The following is a 20,694-nucleotide window of genomic DNA, read 5'->3' as shown; positions in this document are numbered from 1 at the left end:
AGATTTGTAGCTCAAAACATATTTTAGATAGCACTGATTCTGGGCTAAGAATCTTGGCTAAATCTCACCCATCTAAAATGGGAGTGTCCCTGATGAACAGAATGCTTGGAAGGGGAATTGTGATAAATCATCTAGCTATGCCCTACTTCTGCTGGTGTCAGTATAGGGCCTAGAAATACAATATAACAAAACTCTTTTAAATGCTGAAACCTTTCTGTAGATTAGATGCTGTAAAAATAGACATGAATATAAATATATCATAAATATGTATACAAGGATGCACTAAGATACAAGCTGCATAAATTACCTAAATAATTCTAAGGGTCAGAAAAAAGGTGAAAATATAAGGACTGTTGTTGGTGAGAAACCTTGACTAACATGGACCTCAAGGGAAAAAAATTTATGAAAGGAATCCTTTAATTTAATTAAATAATTTCTTTTTCAAAACATTTTTTTTTCTTAGAACACACAAATGAAAATTGTACAAATATACAGTTTCTTCCACTTCTATTAAGAGGAAGAGTACATAAAAGGATAGAATATAGTTTATGATATAATGGCAGAAATCGAAGGATAAAAGAAATACCTAATACAATTCTGAGTTGCAGATGTGCCATAAAGAGCTCGTGGTGTTGGGTGTTAAAGTTTACCCGGCATAGTTAAAGGAATTTTCAAATTCAATAAAATCCCCCTGATTTTAATTAACAAGGAAAGTGAAAATACCAACAAAATTCACAAATCTTTTATCAAGCCAAGAAGACTTTCCCACCAATTTTCTATAGTAAGGCAAGTATCAGAGGCAGGTGGAAAGTATTTTGAGGGCTGTGTTTATTTTAAGCAGCCTGTTTTTCCTGTGAAGCTGGAGGCTCCTCCTGTATTTCTTCTCTCTCTTGGTTCCAGTCCTTCAACCCTTCCGGAAGACTTGTATCTTCCTCAAAGCTGCCAGTGCCCTCCACAAACTCCTCATATGTGGACTTCTCCTCAAATGGCCTGGGTCCCAGCAACTCTATCATATCAGCTTTGTCTAGAACTTCTTTTTCCAGCAAACGCTTACCAACCTATTCACAAAAACAAACGCATATTTGCATTCAATCAATACAATTTTAAACAGAATGTCACTTTGAAAGCTTAGCTTCACTCAAATGACGGCTATAAATCTCTTCGTATGAACTAAAAACTCTGCTTTGTGGTACAGCTAAGTGACCTCAACTTAACTGTTAAAGATTACACTGCCATGTTGCATTATTTAAAGGAAGAAAGCAAGTAAATGAGAAAAATAGTAGGACCAAGGACTGAACCCTGAGGCACTCCGCAGGTCAGAAGTTGTGATATCTCTGATATCAAACTTTTGTAATGGCCACTAGATATGCTTTCTCTCCATTTAAAGTTATAAATCCAAGCGTAGGTTGAAGCACAACTGTTTTCCAGGATAAAATAACATCAGGCGGCAAGTTGTTCTCACCATATCCACCTGCTCTCGTTTCTCAGTGACGAGTTCCAGTGTTCTGTTAAAGGCCCGGTCGACCAGATCTCTGACCTCCTTATCAATGAGTTCTGCCGTAGCCTCGCTGTAAGGCTTCTCCAGAACCATCTCACCTTGCCGGGGCAGGTCAAATGACACCTGCCCTACTTTCTCACTCATGCCAAACTGCACAATCTGTGAGAAAAGTAGCGGAAGAAAATTGTCAAATAAAGGTAGTGTGATTTGGCTAGTAACCAAAAAGTAGGTTGAAACCTGCAAGAAGCAATCAATGAGCTATCACCACTGTGTTGTTTAATGATTGCATTAACAATGGTTTTGTTAAAGATGCAATATGTAATATTTTCTGTCTGCTAGAGGTCGCTAGAGGCCTATTCAAAACAAAGGCGTAGCTTGATGATGCCAAGTTTGAGTGAGGAATCTTGGGACATGTGGTCTTCACATCAATGGACGGTGCAAAAGAATCGGGATATGACTCGGGAAGAAATCATGTTCATGGATGTGATTATTAACGTTACTGTAGTATGAAGCAGAACAGGAGCGAGTGTTGTGGAGCTGAACGAGGAGCTGGAGCGATTGATCAACACACGCCTCACGAGCAGCGGGACTTTTATTATGACACAGTCGTCGCTTCTGCTTTTCCGGTCATGAGTATGAGGAAACACAGCTCTGTTTATCATATTAGATACATTTGAGTGTGTTGAAAATGATGTTATAACGTTACTCTGTGCGTTCGCTCGGCGGCTGCTGTGAGACACTGTTACACACTGCTAGATCGATTTTACAATATCATATACAATATATATTATGATATAATTTAATCATTTAATATGATACAATATCATAGCAATACAATATCATATTAAATACTGGATGGCTTGTGTTGATAAATGGCATGCAACTACTTCACAAAATAGTGTTTTTCTCTGAGGCATGGTAAAGCATGGTACTCACAAAAAAAAAAAAAAAAAAAAAAAAAAAAAAAAATCAAGAAAATTACTAAAAAACACTAAATGTGTTGAACTGTATAACAACAATTAGTTTTCTGTCTATAAATATAAATATATCAAAACAGTTGTTACCTTGTCTATTAAAACATGTAAAGCATTAAAGCGAAACCGAGGGTAACGCGGGTATGACGACATTGACAGGCGACTCCCCACACGTCCCGGAGCCTTGGTTAAAATTGCTTTTTTTCCCTCATGATTTACAAATAGTTGCAAACTTTTGGGATATTGTAAGTACTCAAGTGAACAAAATATATAACACTGTCCTAGTGGTTTTTGGATATTTTACTGCAAAAATATTACATATTGCACCTTTAATCTGCTAACAATTTTAATGATTGTTAAAGTGATTCATCAATTCATCGAGTGATTCATACTTCTGGCAGTTTGTTTCAGCTCTATTAAAAATGGACTGTTCTGTAAGTGTATTGTACATTGCTTTGGATGAAAGCTTCTGCTAAATAGAAAACATTAGAAAATCATTGCATAATGACTCTATAGCAAATTCTGTAGCACACAAAGAAAGCACAATCTCTCTACCTGAGCATACGCTGACTGCGTGATCTTCTTAAGGTCGTCTTGAGCCCCAGTCGTGATCTTACCAAAAAACACCTGCTCGGCGACGCGCCCACCCAGCATCATACACATCCTGTCAAATAGCTGCTCCCGTGTATATAAATACTGCTCTTTCGGAAGGTACTGTGCATAGCCCAGGCCTTTACCTCTTGGAATTATGGAAACCTGGAACACACATTTAGGGGATAACAAGAAGTGAACGAATCCAATACATTTCAATAAAACAATGTACAGACGAATGACTGAATTTATACTGAACTATAAAACTACATTTAGGGTCCTCACCTTGAGCAAAGGGTCAGCATGTTGCAGAAACCAGCCCACTACAGCATGTCCTGCTTCATGATAGGCTACTGTCTTTTTCTCAGTGGGTTGTAACACCTGAGTCTTCTTCTCCAGCCCTGAAAGATGAGAGCACAAAATTTCAAAAATTTGATTTGAAACTTTAGTTAAAGCTGCATAAGCCGATTCAAGAAATGATATACGCAAAGCTTCAGCTACAGCTCCACTAAAGAGGAGAGAATTATTCAAGTAAGTTCATATCCCTACTTTGCGTTGTCTGATGGAAGGAAGCATGGAGATTAAAAAAAAAAAATGAATGGGACCCAGGACTGAACCCTGAGGTACACCACTGCAGACGTCACTAATCTGTCTAAGGAATTATATGACTGCAGTTAGAGCAGTTTTTTTCTTATATCCTGTGCTGTTATTTTGGCAACAGATCTGAACATGTAGATCACAAGTATCAGTTAGTAGGATGTATGAAGGATATTCTGCATTTCTTTACCTCCGATGACTCGGTCGATGGCCTGCTCAAAATGCTTAACATTGATGAATTCATTCAGATGTCTAGCAGCAATGAGAGCTGCTTCATTACAGACATTTGCAATATCAGCACCTGGAGGAGAGAAAATTCAGTGCCTTTACGTAGCAATAACACAGCAATATTATGGCAACACTTGTGATTACTTAATTATCATATCAACCCCATCAGCCTACTCCCAAACATGAATTTCAAATATATAATTACCATACAACGTATAATTTTCCTGCTTTGGCATGCACAGTTATTGAAAAGAATAGGAAAATTAGCATCGAACTAAATCGTCACTCACTCACCAGTGAACCCAGGTGTGGCAGCTGCCATCTTCCTTGCAATTGCATCACGGTCCAGATTGGGGTTCAGCTTGAGGGGCCGCAGGTGCACTCGGAATATGGATGCTCGACCCTTAATATCAGGAGGTCCTGAAGGATTGACAGAACACAAGCCTTAGACACTCTTCAGTGGAACTTATTTGTTCTAAGCCCACTGCACAAGAATTTTATTAGCGGTCATTTCAAAGGATCCAACAGCTGGATTTGCTGAAGTTTGTGAGGTTCATAGAAGTAAATATTTATTGGAAACTCAAAGACTTGTTTAAAATGATATAAATATGTTTGCTGAATGCAGACAGTTTAAACGCCAATGGTTATAGCAAATTATATAATACTTTTTGTAATGTATTGTTTATTTTCTTTGTTTAACAGTTCTAATGATGTAGTAGACAGAACTATTAAACACTGTAATATAATGGAGAATGAGAGGTCAGACGCTAGCTTTCTCAAAAAAAAGGTTCAGGTGCTGTTAAAATAAAAGACAGACACTTCCAACAGAAAAACATAATAAAAAAATGCCAAAAAACAGCTGAGGTGATATAGAAGTTGACCGCTAATTGTTATATCAGGTTTTCTGCAAGTTTCATTAAATATAATTTAATGCTTTTTAATGCCAATTTTTTATTTTTTAATGCCATATATATGTCGCTAAATGTCGATAGATGACGTCATACGGCAATTAGAAAATTCATCATGTCATTGTTGTATTCGCATTCTGCCAAGTGTCAGCCCTTTACATTTGTTTGCTTCTCTGCTGCTACCCTTTTTGCTCACATAATATATTTTAATACAGTCAAATTCTAAATAAAATTGTTTCATCTGTATGTTTTTCTGGTTTTGTTGTCAGACAACATGACTGAAACACAACCCATTAAGATTACACAGGGCTCAACATTAAGCCTTGTCATTCACTTGTACGAGTAAAAAGGTTGCTTTTGTGGTGTACATATAAATCTAAAATTATGAAGCAATATCCTTTCAGAACATTGCATATTTGTGATAGATTTGTGACCCCCCCCCCCCCTATCTTGTATGATTCATGTAAAATGTATGATTCATTTTTCTTTTTAAATTCTTAAATTCGATCAATAAATTTAATTGGAATAAGACACTAAGGGCTGTTACCAATCAAATGAAATCATTTACAAATTTACAATAAAAAAAATTACAGCTGTATTATATAATGTTATGAGATTGTAAGAAATGTTGGGGTGGAAATGATTCTTTTAAAAATTTAATTAAACCACCAGTAGGTGGCGTCAAGTAACCATCTTAATTAGCAAGTCATTGAGTCATTCATTCAAACGATTCATTCCAATGGCTGATTCATTCAAGAATGAGGCAGTTGTTTATGAATGGGTCTTTGAATCAACCGATTCGTTCAAAACGCAGAATCATTCAGTAACTAAAACGAGGCTGAGCCTGCGTCTCAATGTGCATTCTATCCTCCCTAAGTAGTATGTGACATTAGTAATATTCAATACTATTTAGGGTGGATAGTATGCACATTGGGATCCAGGGTGAGTGTTGCTATGGTTCTGCTGTGATCTTTGTTTGAAACTATTTTGCTGCTGAAATAGAACAAAAAGGGGTACAGGCGTGATAGAGCCTTTGGAGTGGCAGCCCCGAACCTCTGGAACAGTTTGCCTCTCTACATCAGACAGGTTCAAACACTTGAGGTCTTTAAATCTGGCCTAAAAACTTATTTTTATAGTCTGGCGTTCGATGCTATGTAAGAGTCTTAGTGCTTTTCTTTTATGGTGCTGACTGTTTGTATTATTGAATGTTTTTCTTTTTTTCTTTTTTTTTTTTTGTATGTACAGCACTTTGATAAACACTTGTCATTTTAAAAAAAGTCCTTTATAAATAAACTTTGACTCTGAAAAACAGTCAATGTTCCTTCTAAAATGTAAGTGACTTAATATGAACTATTTGTTAACTGAACTGTATGAAATCAGTGTCACGTTTTTAATCGTGATGGTAGGCTGTTTAGGAAAACAGCATTCCTGATCTTGTGATTTTGCTTAACTGTATCAAGTTATAAAAACTTTTTACCGCAGTATGTTCAACCGAGTTTCTTTTTGTGTGTGCTTCGCTCATGTTTCCATTTCTCCTTGAGATGGTGCGCAAGCCTCAACAGCGTAACCTTGTTATCATCATTACATTATACAGCCTATTATTATCCACTATGGTTTGCCACCAACACTAAATGTAAAAATGTAATAAAATCAGTCACTTGTGCGTTTTTTTTTTTTTTTTTTTAATTGACGTTTTAATCAAGTCCTTGTCCAGCCAGGCAAGTAAAATTCTCTTTCACTTGCCCCTTCAAAAAGTACACATCCCGGACTAACTGACAAGCATTGGTGTCGAGCCCAGCGCTAAATCCTGATTTACAATCGAGACGTTGTCTGACAAAATCCCCATACACATAAGATAAAGACATTTGCTGTGATTTTGGCTATATGTACGCATAAAATGATCACTCAGGTTAGAAGCAACAGTATCTCTTTTATTTGTTCTCTGACAGAGCGCACACCCTCAACTGAATGCGCTGCTCCTCAGTCACTCACTGAATAACAGATGCAGAGAGAGCAAAATCTCACGCTCGTGCGGCAGTACCTGTGGGTCTCGAAAGCTAGATTGGGTGAACAAGTATATTCGTCACTAGGGCTGGGCGATGTATCGAATGCTTTTGTTACGCGCCTTTCGTCAGTAAAGCCGGTTCCCTGATTGCCGCTAAATCGCCATCACCTGCTTTCAAATGGAGCGCTATTTAATAGACAGAGCCGTAGATCACTGATAAGCCAAGCAATATCGCGTTCAATATCGACGGCGATTCATATCGATATTGAACGTGATATTGCATGAGTTGTCAGTGAACTACGGCTCTGTCTATTAAATGCCGCTCCATTTGAAAGCAGGTGATGGCGATTTAGCGGCAATCAGGGAACCGGCTTTACTGACGAAATGCGCGTGACAAAAGCATTCGATATATTGCCCAGCCCTATTCGTCACAATGGCTTTCTTGGAAAAAAGTCGTAAAAGGTGTCTGAAAAGTCTCTAAATTGGAAACACTGAAGCAGCTTTCCGTCTCCAGGTCCCAGCCCGCCGCTGCCCAAACCGGCGTTACAACAATTTTGCACCAGCCGGAGGCAATTACCAAACTGGTTCCGTGTGCGTATCACACCAATGTACATATTTTGCGACAGCAAATCAAAGTTATTAATCATGAAGGCTATATTCAATATAAACTGGTAGTATTATTTTTCTTCAAAACTATCTAAAAAATGTAATGCTTTTTAATGCCATTTAAGGCCTTATTTTTAACAAAATGCATTTAATGACTTTTAATGGTTTTTAATGCCCCGCGGATACCCTGTATATAAAACTTTTCATTCTGTGGCACTGAACAAAATGTAAATGAAAAAGTTCTTACCCAAGAAAATCTGTCTGTCAAACCTGCCTGGCCGCATCAATGCAGGGTCAAGCACATCAGGTCTGTTTGTACCAGCCAGAACTACAACATTTGTACTTGTATTGAAACCTGTAAAAACAAATAAGTTACACTGCTGATTTGGCATCTTTAAAGGATTTTTCAGGTTAAAGACAAGTCAAGATCTCAAAAGAATTTATAAAAAACTAAATATAAGATATCCAATATTTCAAAATCAGCTCTTATTAAAGTTCTCATCTTTGGACCGCTTACCATCCATTTCCACCAAAAGCTGATTGAGTGTGTTCTCCTGTTCACTCTGCCCGCCGAAATTCCCACCTCCCCTCTTCCTCCCCACCGCATCAATCTCATCGATGAAGAGGATGCATGGGGCGTTCTTCCTCGCCATCGCAAACATGTCTCTCACCTAGAGAAAAACAGAAATGAAAGTAAGTACTGTACCGGAATCTACAATCATTTAAAAATCAATAGTTCACTGCTCAGACTTACTCTGGCTGGACCGACGCCAACGAACATCTCGAGAAACTCGGAGCCATTGACTGTAATGAAGGGAACGTTTGCTTCTCCGGCAGTAGCTTTAGCCAGCAGCGTTTTACCTGTTCCTGGAGGACCGGTCAACACAGCACCCTGAAGAAACACAGAGGAGGATCAATAATGACGGGGTGCCAACAACAACCGGCTTGTTTTCCTCCGGTCAGGTCGTACCTTAGGGATCTTAGCACCCAAATCCAGGTATTGTTTTGGGTTCTTTAGGAAATTGACAAACTCCATGATCTCCACCTTGGCTTCTTCACATCCAGCCACATCCTTAAATTTGATGTCTATACTGTCCTTCATCATCTTGGCGGTGGATTCGCTCATGCTGAAGGGCCCACCCCTTCCTCCGCCCATCCCTCCTCCCATTGGCCCACGTCGCAGAGTGAAAAGCAAGAAGCCAATTAAAAGCAAGGTGGGAATGAAACTCATCAGAAAAGATCTGGTGAAAGAGGAAGACATATTACCATATATTAGCTAAGTTTAATATTATTTATTTATTACTGCTCTAGACTGCTGAAAGCCTCCGCCATCTTGGAATGGTCAACATTTTCAGACTCCGCTCATTACTCACAATAACAAATACAATTTCCAAAACGCCATAACATTATAAAAATGCTGAGATATAAAATTACAGACAAAATGAGATAATATTTCACAGGTGAGAATGTGTTGGTGAGTTTTTATTAGGGATGTTTGGCCACCGAAATTATTCGGCCAAAAAAAGCCAAATAAAAGCACTTTCGGTGTTGGCCCCATTAAGTGATTACATTTTACCGAACAATGACTTTTGATGAACAATGGTTTTTGATGAACCAGTGTGGAGTGAGAGGGCAGCAAACATGCCAGCAGTGTGTCAGAGAAAGAAGCATTTAAAAAAAAAAAAAGAAAATTCACTGCGTCTCGTGTCATTGATGAGAAAAGGAAGGCATGGTTGTTGCTGGTTACTGTATGATGACTGAAATCACTAAATGGCCTTAAACAATTGCTAAATAAATGGCAGAATGTTACATTTCCTAATACACGCACTGCCAGCGCTGCATGAGCTTGCAGTGGCATCTGCTGGACACCCTTAGCCAGGGTACAAAGTTTGAAGTGCGAGGAAAATTAGCAATGAAATGGTGTTTTTTCATTAAATTTTACAAGGCATGGATGTGAGAATGTGGTCAAATCACAACGGTTGTGATGTAATTATAGAAATATAGGCCTATTATCTGATGTGCTATGTTTTGGACTGCTTTCAGTTTCTATTCACAGTAAATTCTTCTTCTTCTAAAAAAAACCAAAAAAAAAAAAAAAACACACATTTAATATGCGGCCTTTGGCCAAATGCATCATAAAGAAAAGGCAATTAAAAAAGTATTACTTTTTATAAATATATTACTATATACTGCTGTTCAAAAGTTTGAGCTGCTTTACAGCAGAATTTGAATGTCTCATATGTGATGATGTTTGCATCATTGATTCTGTTATTTTCCTGTTTATTGCAGTGAAGCTGCTTTAAAAACAATCTGTATTGTATAAAGAGCTATGAGAATAAAGAGGACTTGACTTTCAAAGACATTACAAAATCTTACAGACGCCAAAACTTTGAACGTGTGTGTGTGTGTGTGTACACTGCATTCCAAATTATTATGCAAGAGACAAATCAGTAAGATTTCTGTACAATAAACATTCAGATTTTAGTTTTTCTAAGAAAATGTTTGTTTGTTTATTTATCCATGTCTCTGGAGTCTCAAGAAGCTCTCCATGCAGGCAGGCAGTTGTGCATAAAGATGCATTTCAGCCACTCCAAACCAAAGCTCACAAAGAGAACAGCACATTCCAGCCATTTGTAGTGCAACCTCTGACGCAAATTCAGCTGTTAATGTTCAATCTTTTTCCATTATGTTTAGTCTCCATTTGTTTAGAATATTTCCAAAGGTATTTTGATGGTGGTTTGGAAAGTGAGAAATGCATTGGTAAACTTTAAAGACACTGTAAAGACTTCCAACTTTGTGCTTTATGAGTTCCACAGGAGAGAGAAGGGTGGGCCACACTGTGTGAAAGACAGAGTAGATAACAACACCGTTCTGAGCCTCTGGTCCATCCAGAGGGACAACAACAGATCCCATGATCTGAGCCTCCAGCTTGTGAGGAAAGAGACAAACACTACGTTCAGAGTTTCCGTCCAGAGAGACAGTGACGACATCTGCAACAAGGTTAAGCTCAGGAGAGCAAACCTTCAATCCAAGGTACCTTTGTCTGCGTGTTCCAGATTAAGGACCTTCTGCACCTACACCAGCGCCTCATCTGCGTGTTCCAGATTTTAGGACCCTTTGGTGCTCCAGGAGATCAGCATCCCACAGAGCTTCGTGTTCAAGACTGTTGAAACAGATTCTGGCTCCTCTCCCCACTGCATTGTCACCCCGCACAACCAGTGGAAGACGTCATCAGACTCGACCAAGTGGAACGTAAATATCACTAAACCAAACCTCTTTTCAGAGACCTCGGCATTGTTGTATTTTATCAGTATATAATTTCCTAATTCCCATTAGATGTAATATTGCTGATGTTAGTCAATAACAAATAATCTCTCGTTTATTTGTTTAGCGCATAATAAGGTTCTCCACCTTATTATTTTCGGCGAAACAGTTTATCTTTCCATAAGATAACGTAACTCTTCCATAGCCACACTCAACTTAATCGCTTGTATTCTTTGTATCTTATGCACTTTATTCCTTTATCATTCATGGTATTCATTTAGTAGTTGTGTTAGTTATTCTTGTTTATCTTTTTGTTAATAAAATGTATTTTATTACACTTGTGTCTTCCTTGTGCTGATAATACAGAAGAGGCTCTACAAGTTAGCAATATCACCAATCTTTCAGATAAATCAGCTGACCACTTTACGTTAATTCTAAATGAATGAAAGCCCCTGTTGAGAGTGTTCTCATACTGCCAGGGTAAAACACCTTGACTGGTGTCCTGAACTAGGGGTGAAGTGGTCATCTGATGTACTCATAACCACACCTTAAGAGACGTGTGATCCAAAAATCACAACATCAGCGGTGACGTGAGCACCAATCCCTATTTTACTTCACGTCCTTGGATGGACAAAGTAAAAATCACTACATATAGTGATCACGATTCTTACTGAGCAGACAACATGTAATTTACTAGAGGTTCTGACAAAATGTTAATTGCTGCAGCCAATTTAAAAATGTTTAATTAATTTGAATTATTCAGAAAAAAAAAAAAAATCCACTCACTCATAAAGACTTCACTTGTTTCATTACTGGATGAATCAGCATTTTTATACGAATCTCCAGAATGACTGATTCAATGACATACATTTCTAACAGTCACTTGTCACCACCTACTGGTGTAACAATGTACCCGATACAATCTTTATTTAAAGGGTCAAGTTTCTTTCACAAGGTGATTTACTCTATTTTTATCGCTGCCGTAGACATCAGTGTTTATATTCGAACTATAAACTTTTATTCCAGTACTTCTGTGATAATCTGAATTATTGTAAGACAGAAATACTGATACTGTGAGGTTGACTCTTTGTGAAGCCGTCTCATATCTTACATGACAACTGCTCTCTCTGGATCAGAACGCAGATCTGAATGTTCACTGTGATCGTACTTTTCAAAAGGTTTAATAGTCAGAGCCGAATTGCTGTCATTTAGGAATAAGATCACATGAGAGTTTGAATCAAGATCGCCATCTTTTAACAACGGACTATATGCACGGTTACTTCCTGGTTGTCGTTAAGACAGCTCGGGCATTTGTGGTGAACTGTTAGCTGTTCTTTATGTACTCGCTGTACATCGACACAAAACCATCAGTGGTTGACTTTTTAATGTTGTATTCATGTATTAATGCAGTTATCACATTTAACTAGTTTGCCAATAAACCAGTTTTACTGATTTCAATAAAGACGAAGCTATCGGGAAAGTTTAAAAACGCCGCGTCTGTAATTAGACACACACACACATTATTTTTCCCCAGCACTTCAAATGTTATTTTTAATGTGATGACCGCAAACATTATTTGTTCATCCTTCTGAGATTGTCCCCATTGTAAAACCGAACGTTTAAAAATGTAGGAAATTCAACATTTGATAGAAAACACTCATTTAAAAATATAAAAGACAATAATTACCACTATAACCAGCAGATGGCGGCAAAGTAGCATTTATTTGCGCACATGTCAGCCATTTCCTCTAAACGTTTTTCACTTCGTTTTTGACTAAATATTAAACATTATAAAATAACTAGGTTTAAAATACATTTGTCAATGTGAAGTATGAAATACACAAAAAATCTCATGAAAAACAATAACTTTTCTTGTGAATGATAATCACAGCAGCTGTCAGTCAGTGCAGCACAAGATCAATGATTTCAGCACACTTGTAAAAACACATTTTATTCAATTAATCTAACTAAAGTGCACAATAAATATTCAATTTTTGAAGCTTTTTTTCCACTTAAAATTGTGAAAACTGATGGATGAATTGAATTTACCCGAGGAGGAACAATGAGGTACGTCTTTATTTATTTATTTTTTATGCTGTCTTGCGTTTGAATAACTAAATTAATGCTATGCCACACTATTTAAGTGACTATATTCTGATTATAAACTAAGTATTACACTACTGATGCTCAACACACCAGCACATGACATCTCACCGGAAGTTTTCCAGCTGGCTTATATTAATGCGGAAGTTCTAAAGAACGCTCCGTGCATATAGTCCATTAATCGAGCATCGCCGACACACACACAGATTGTAACAGCAGGCAGGAGCGGTCGGTGACTCACCCGTCACTCTCAGAGGTGTAGATGACCGCTGCTCTGTGCGACGGCTCCAGGCCCAACTCATAGTGAGCGGCTTCCAGATTCCTCTCAAACGTGTCCACGCTGCCAATGTTAAACCACACGTAGCTCTGAAGGCAAACAAGTGCACATCAGTGCCAGAGCACAAATACACAGGCTACTGTACAGCAAATCATCACCACTTACTGCTTCAGACGAGTCGGCCCCGGGGACCAGGATGACCCTGACGAACTGCTTGTTCACGACCTCTAAACGCTCAACCTGTGCAGAGCAGACAATGACACTTCACTGTGTGTGCTGTCAAATGAGTTTATTATCGAGAAAAACACACAATATACTGCCAACGTTCTTCACACTTCTATCAGCTATTGAGAACGGACTCTTAAATCATTCTCACCAGTCCTCTGTCCAGATACCGATGGACAAAATCCTTCCAGGTGATCTCTCTGCCCGGATCTCTGAGGTAGAGGTACAGCAGGACGGACGCAACGCCTCCCATCGTCATCAAGATATAGCGGAAGTCCTTGTCGTCCCATGGCACATCTCCCTGAATGATGGAGCAGAAACATGTTCAACTCACACGTTTCCAGTCAGCTCATGTGTCTTCTGTGCAATTCTACTGTTTTCATGGGATATATTTTGTCAACATATTCACCCCCTCAAAAACAAATACATAATACTTTGTATAAAGAAACCAATTACTATTTCAAGAGGTTGAACATTTTAATTCTCATTAATGTGATGAAAAAACATCAAGATTACTTCACATAATAGTTTAAATATATAAATATATAAAACATAAAAATCAGTAAAATATTTTTTGAATTGAAGAAATTACTACTTTTATTCAGCAAGGATGCATTCAATTGATCAAAAGTGACAGTAAAGAACTTTATATAGTTACAAAAGATTCCAAAAATCAGCTCTGTATACTCAAATTGAAGTTATTTTAAATTACTAATAATATTTCACATTCTTACTTTTTTAATCAAATAAATGCAGCTTTGATGAGCAGAAGAGACTCCTTTCAAAAACACTAAAATCTTATCGATCCCAAACTTTTGAACGGCAGCGTCAAAATTAGTGTTAACGCATGTGATTCATTCTTTCAGTCTAAAGGCCTGTTCACACCAATAACGATAACTATAAAGGTAAGTATAACGATATCCACACCAAGGAATGATAACGGTCTGTTTATTCTAAGCTCACGTACTGCGGTTTTAATGTGTGTATAACATGCTTTTGCAGTTCTTGTTGCATTTACACAGCTTTAACCAGCAGATGTCCTCAGCATGCTATGTTTCGAGTGAATAGCTAGTGTAATCGATCTAATCTAACAGTGAGTTTAGCTGACGAAGTTAATATAGTGGAATGAAAACAACACCTAGTCTTTTCACTGCAACTTCAAAAGAAACAAGACAATGTTGTCGAAACTAGCGCTGGATAACTGAGGGAATTTTATGTTACACTGTTTGCTAGTCTGGCATTATGATCTCATCCTTAATATTTCTCGCAATTTATTCCGAGGGTACGACCGATTGTTTTCCATATATCCATTTTCTTTAAAGTATCCTTGAAAAGGGGGTTTGACTCGTCAAACGGTGGTGGATTTTTCTAGACCTCGGCGATTAACTTCTCCGCAATGACGTCTGCCATTTTAAATGTGTGAGTCTTTAAATTAGAATGGATTTGGATTGGCTGTCAGTGTTTTATTGTTCATCAGCTGGAAAAAAATCATTCTGAAAGTGATCCCAATGATGGTGTTATATATGTGGTGTGGACAGTACTATTCTTGTTTTATTTATTTATTTATTTTATACAATTTTTAGAACTATATCTTTAATGTTATCTTTATAGTTATCGTTCTTGGTGTGAACGGGCCTTAACGCATTAAAAATATTTAACGCAGCATCCATGTTTTCCATCATAATCTAGCATTGCATTATATAATCACACTTTTATTAATGCTAATGATTTTAAACCATTCAAGCGCCACAAGACAAACGAGAACGCGCTGTCTGTGAATGTCGTGTCATGTGACACACACACAACTCATGTGACAGAAAGACGCGCGCCAGTATCCAGTTCTCTTTCACGCAAACAATAACACAGAATTATGCCAAAATGCCAGTTTTGTGGAGTATCCTCATTAGAGCAGTTTTAAATAAGTTGTGAGAAAATGAGATGCGCGTCATGTTCGGCAGCGACAGCTCTTAAAGTGACAGCAGCCTAATAAACCAGCTGGTGTGATGTCTGTCATTAATGGTCATCAAAGAACAAAGAAAACTGTAGCTTTAATGAGGATTAATCTATATTTAATTTATCATTTATGCAGTGAAGACTGTAAAATGTTTGATAACTTTATTCAACTGCTGTATATTTCCACAGGTAATTATAACATTATTATGGGTTTATGTGAAGATTGTTTTAAGTTCACTTAAATTAAAAGTTAGTTTTTAAAGCCTAATAAATGTTGAAATTAATAACTTTCAGTTGTACTGTAATGTTGAATGTCTATAATTAATGTTTTAAAAAATATCAGTTTCACTGAAACATCAGTACAGTATTAGTATCAGTGAAACTGGCCTTCATTCATAAAAAGATGCCATCAAACAAATATTTAAAATATACTGACTTTAAGGTGTTCCTACATTAATTTGGAGATTAACTGAAATTATTACAATATAAAAAAATATTACAAACTCCAATGTTTTTAATTACAGAAAAAATGTGCAGTTAATTAGTTGATTTTTTGTAACCGATTGACAGCACTAATATCTACAGATCATGTGTGTAAGTTTAATAGAGTCATTTAAAATAATAAAGTTTTGGTGAGCTTCAGAAGGAGGTTTGAGGGTTTACCTGTAGCAGTCGACTCTTCCAGTCTTTCCTCCCTCCTTTCCTTCCTCCTCCTCCTCCCGGCCGTGGCTCTGGTCCGCTTGCTTTACCATCTGAGGAAGAAGATGCTCTGTGAATGATTATTCTGGAGAAAATGACTCTGTCCAGCCACCTGCTCTTATCTTACCTTTAGGAGCGTCAGTGGAGTAACGCAAGAATGGGAATATGTAGTGAATCCCTATGGATGTGACTGGTCTAATGTGGTTCAGAGCTAAAAACTAAGAAAAGAAGGAATTATGAGTCATAAATCAATGAAACATACCTAGCAGTTACCTCACCTTGACAGTTATTTGTTACATCATACACACACACACACACACACATACTTGTTTTTGTGAAATGTGGGGACATTCCATAGGCGTAATGGTTTTTATACTGTACAAACCGTATTTTCTATCCCCCTACACTACCCCTACCCCTAAACCTAACCCTCACAGGAAACTGTGCACACTTTTACTTTCTCACAAAAACTCATTCTGTGTGATTTATAAGCCTTTTGAAAAGTGGGGACATGCTGAATGTCCTCATATTTCACCTCTTTTTGTAATACCTATGTCATACCCATGTCATTATACACATTTGTGTCCTGATATTTCACAAAAACAAGTACACACACACACACACACACACACACACACACACACACACAATTACATATTATACGTAATAATATATATTATACATACACACACACTTACATATTATATATCACACACAAAATAAGTCTCATATATAGGTATCAGATAATGCAGAAGACAGAACAAACAGCACATCTGATCTGAGATCAGTGTGATGAAGCACAATCATGTGTGTGTGAGTGAGTCTGACCCGCGGATGAGCGGCGCTGGTTCTCCCCGCGGCTCGAGCGCTGAGGCGCAGTAACGCTCTGGACCCGCAGCGCGCAGAAGCAGCAGCAGCAGCGGAGAGCAGCGCTGCCATGAGAGCCACACTTCAGCGATCACGACACACTCTCAGCTCAACTGATGCTCGCTCTCCATGACATGAGTTGAGTAACTGCTACACTGAATGACATTTCCACCAGCAGGACCCCACGGGCCACCTCTGCATGACGCCTGAAAAAGATTTCCAGAGTATTACTAAAAATTAAAATAATAATAATACTTTTTCTAGGAGAAATAAGTTGTGTTCACGTATTAAATAGGTTTTGAATGTTATAATTATTTTAGTGATATATATATATATATATATATATATATATATATATATATATGTACACATGGATAAAATAAATTTACTCTTGAACAGGCAGTAAAAGGCGACTTGGGGTCCTTGTGTGCAGTACATACCGTGAGGGCGTGACCGGTCAAGAGCAAGCACCGCCCCGTAGCTGATCATAAAGATTTGATTGGTCATGTCAATCACGTGGAAATCTTCTCTTCCTCCATGGTTCTGCTTCAAAAGGAGTACCAACTGACCAATCAGAGCCCACTTGAGCACGTTACGCCACGCCCCATCAGGAACTCTTAAAACAGCTTTTCTACTGGTCCGTTTCAATTCTGTCACATGAAATTAAAGCGCATCCTCTTATGAAACAAGGAATTACCTTAAAATGCCGAAAAATGTATAAAATTGTTAAAAATGTCTAAATTACTCAAGTAAATGACAATGTTTAATTATTTTTTATAATTTCCTTTGACATATCTCGGTATTTGTTTTTCTTTTTGTATTATTCCCCTTTCAATATATGATTAAAGACGGTGCCTGTTCCTTATTTTAAGAGGCTTAATAAAGGTTAAAATAACAATTATAGTAATAAACCACTATGTTCAAGAGCTTTCAGGGTGCAGAAGCAATACTTTAACCATTTATCCATTCATTTTTCTAAGCACATTTTATTGATCTTACACGCTAAAAAAATGCTGGGTTAAAAACAACCCAGTGGTTGGGTTAAATGTTTGACCAACCTGCTGGGCAATTTTATTTAACTCAACTACTGTTTAAAATGACTATATGTCTGGCTTAAAATGAACCCAAAATATGTTGGAAATTAACATTTATTAATGTGTTAATAAATAATAAACTAAGCATTTATTAAATTGCTTAAATGTTCACCTTTTGGTTATTGTTGTCTCTAGTAATTGTGTCTGATTTTTACTTTCCAACATATTTTGTGTTCATTTTAAGTTGAGTTAAATAAAATTGCTCAGCAGGTTGGACAAACATTTAACCCAACCACTGGGTTGTTTTTAACCCAGAATTTTTAGGGTATGCAGTGAATGATTCAACCATGCAATTTATTTATCTCATAATCAAAACTTCGACTCAATCTGGTGAAGCCAATCATTTAGTCGGCTTAAACCCCGCCCCCTTACCTCACCAATCAGATCTGCCTCCATCCAATCAACAACCGATTGAGAGAACTAAGCCCCACCCTACATTTTTATTAACTTATTTTTTTGATAAACCGTTTCACTCAGATGTACAAAAAGAAAAGATTTTTGGCTACTTCCGTTTCATTGAGACCAAGTTCACAAGCCATGAAAGAAACCGTATGCTTGGTGTGACTTTATTGCATCAAAGAACATGCATATTATTAGACAGTGTAGTAATTTATGAAAATTTACAATAAACTTAAATATCCATATCAAAGAACACAAACAAAAACACTTTATGCACTGCAAGCAAAGCAGCGCTTCACAACAATGTTGATGTTCAAGTAGATATACTGTTAACAAAACTAGCGTAACTCAAAGAAGCCCTTCAGAAGACAGCCGTGGGACTCATAACACACACACACACAAAACTATTATTATTATTATTATTATCATCATTATTATTGGTCAACAGACAGGGAAATAGATGTAGTTTTGCTCCAAACTGATGTGGAGGCAGATGTGCTCAGTTAATGTATAGTATTTGAGGCCCGTCGTGTCAGTCGCTGTCGCTGCCGCTCTCGGAGCTGACGAAACAGCCGTCCTCTCCCACCTCAGCCAGGAACGAGTGCCCTGAGGGACAACAAACACCGCTCACATGACTGCACAGGTGTTCACTGAACTACTGCACAGCAACCCTCATCTGCACTTCTGCATATTCAAACGTTCAGGATTGGTCACGTGACGCGTGTGAAGTGAGGAGTGGAAGATTAACTTATCTAACGGCTCCAGAAAACACTGAGTGACAGGTTTGCCGCTGCTGCCGTCACCTCAGCTAATTCCAGCCACTAAATTTGACATCTCTGCCGTGTTTGTGCTGTTTTCTGGATTATTTTATACAATTATCTAATATATGGCTTATGTTAGATGCGATTAATCGATTTGACATCACTTTTTTTTTTTTTTATATATAAATAAAGACTAGTTAGGGCTAATTTTAAACTGTTACACACAGTAATATTTTTATATGCGGTCTACATTTCAGAAGATCTCACAGCTGGATGTTCTGAGACTAATGAATATCTAATCTAATGTTTATTAGAAATTCAAAGATTTGTATAAATGTTATAAAGACATATTTGCTGAATGCTGACAGTAGATTAGAAAACATTATAGAGTGTGCCTTTCTTTTGAGTAAAAGCTATGATACTTTTTCGTATAGCATTTACTTCCTTTAACAATTCTGTATAAATTTAAACAGTACGTTAATCAGACGGTAAAATAACGAAGGAGGAGAATGTGAGCTCGGATGCGGGCAATCTCATCGCTTTCAAAATAGAAGCAGAAATTTTGTAATGCTTTTCTCAATCTGAGTGGTTCAAAACTTAGTGACTTTTTACAATCTGAAACAAAAAACATGAAATGAATGAGAAAGACCCAAACACAGAGCAGGGGGAAATAAGATCTAAATAACCTAAATTCCCTTCATAAAGTGTCATTTTATCATAGCTACTTCAGGGACATCAGTGATATTTCATTAAAACAACTAGAAAAAAAAGTGACACTTAAAACTCTTGGGCAAAACTGAGCTATTGAGGGTTAAACCAATCAGACATACAGGTGCTGGTCATATAATTAGAATATCATCAAAAAGGTGATTTATTTCATTAATTCCATTCAAAATGTGAAACTTTTATATTATATTCATTCATTACACACAGACTAATATATTTCAAATGTTTATTTCTTTTAATTTTGATGATTATAACTGACAACTAAGGAAAATCCCAAATTAAGTATCTCAGAAAATTAGAATATTGTGAAAAGGTTCAATATTGAAGACACCTGGTGCCACACTCTAATCAGCTAATTAACTCAAAACCCTGCAAAGGCCTTTAAATGGACTCTCAGTCTAGTTCTGTAGGCTACACAATCATGGGGAAGACTGCTGACTTGACAGTTGTCCAAAAAGCGACCATTGACACCTTGCACAAGGAGGGAAAGACACAAAAGGTCATTGCAAAAGAGGCTGGCTGTTCACAGAGCTCTGTGTCCAAGCACATTAATAGAGAGGCGAAGGGAAGGAAAAGATGTGGTAGAAAAAAAGTGTACAAGCAATAGGGATAACCGCACCCTGGAGAGGATTGTGAAACAAAACCCATTAAAAAATGTAGGGGAGATTCACAAAGTGTGGACTGCAGCTGGAGTCAGTGCTTCAAGAACCACTACACACAGATGTATGCAAGACATGGGTTTCAGCTGTCGCATTCCTTGTGTCAAGCCACTCTTGAACAACAGACAGTGTCAGAAGCGTCTCGCCTAGGCTAAAGACAAAAAGGACTGGACTGCTGCTGAGTGGTCCAAAGTTATGTTTTAGAGCACTTCATGCTTCCTGCTGCTGACCAACTTTATGGAGATGCAGATTTCATTTTC

The 20,694-nt window shown here is 37.5% G+C and overlaps 2 protein-coding genes across 2 annotated transcripts in view; both read right to left on the bottom strand.

Moving 5' to 3' along the window:
- Positions 1–436: 436 nt before the first annotated feature.
- afg3l1 (AFG3-like AAA ATPase 1) lies at positions 437–16,993 on the bottom strand. The gene is made up of 16 exons (XM_067379818.1): positions 16,757–16,993; positions 16,056–16,146; positions 15,893–15,981; positions 13,428–13,577; positions 13,217–13,291; positions 13,016–13,140; positions 8,378–8,648; positions 8,162–8,299; positions 7,925–8,078; positions 7,655–7,762; positions 4,183–4,308; positions 3,851–3,961; positions 3,349–3,464; positions 3,028–3,228; positions 1,463–1,657; positions 437–1,058 (listed from the first exon to the last, which is right to left on the bottom strand). The coding sequence occupies exons 1-16, from the start codon at positions 16,865–16,867 to the stop codon at positions 834–836; spliced, it is 2,286 nt and encodes a 761-aa protein (XP_067235919.1). The 5' UTR covers positions 16,868–16,993; the 3' UTR covers positions 437–833.
- Positions 16,994–18,449: 1,456 nt separating this feature from the next.
- The window catches only part of tdrd12 (tudor domain containing 12), a 63,661-nt gene continuing 61,416 nt past the window's right edge, over positions 18,450–20,694 (bottom strand). Inside the window, exon 36 of the mRNA XM_067380399.1 lies at positions 18,450–18,894. Coding sequence (XP_067236500.1) covers positions 18,821–18,894 — 74 coding nt within the window. The 3' untranslated portion in view covers positions 18,450–18,820. The remainder of the gene's footprint in view (positions 18,895–20,694) is intronic.

Source organism: Chanodichthys erythropterus, chromosome 24 (genome assembly GCF_024489055.1).
Source record: "Chanodichthys erythropterus isolate Z2021 chromosome 24, ASM2448905v1, whole genome shotgun sequence".
NCBI lineage: Eukaryota > Metazoa > Chordata > Actinopteri > Cypriniformes > Xenocyprididae > Chanodichthys > Chanodichthys erythropterus.
The sequence above is the reverse complement of the archived record's forward strand: the minus strand, read 5'-3'. Positions and strand labels throughout refer to the sequence as shown.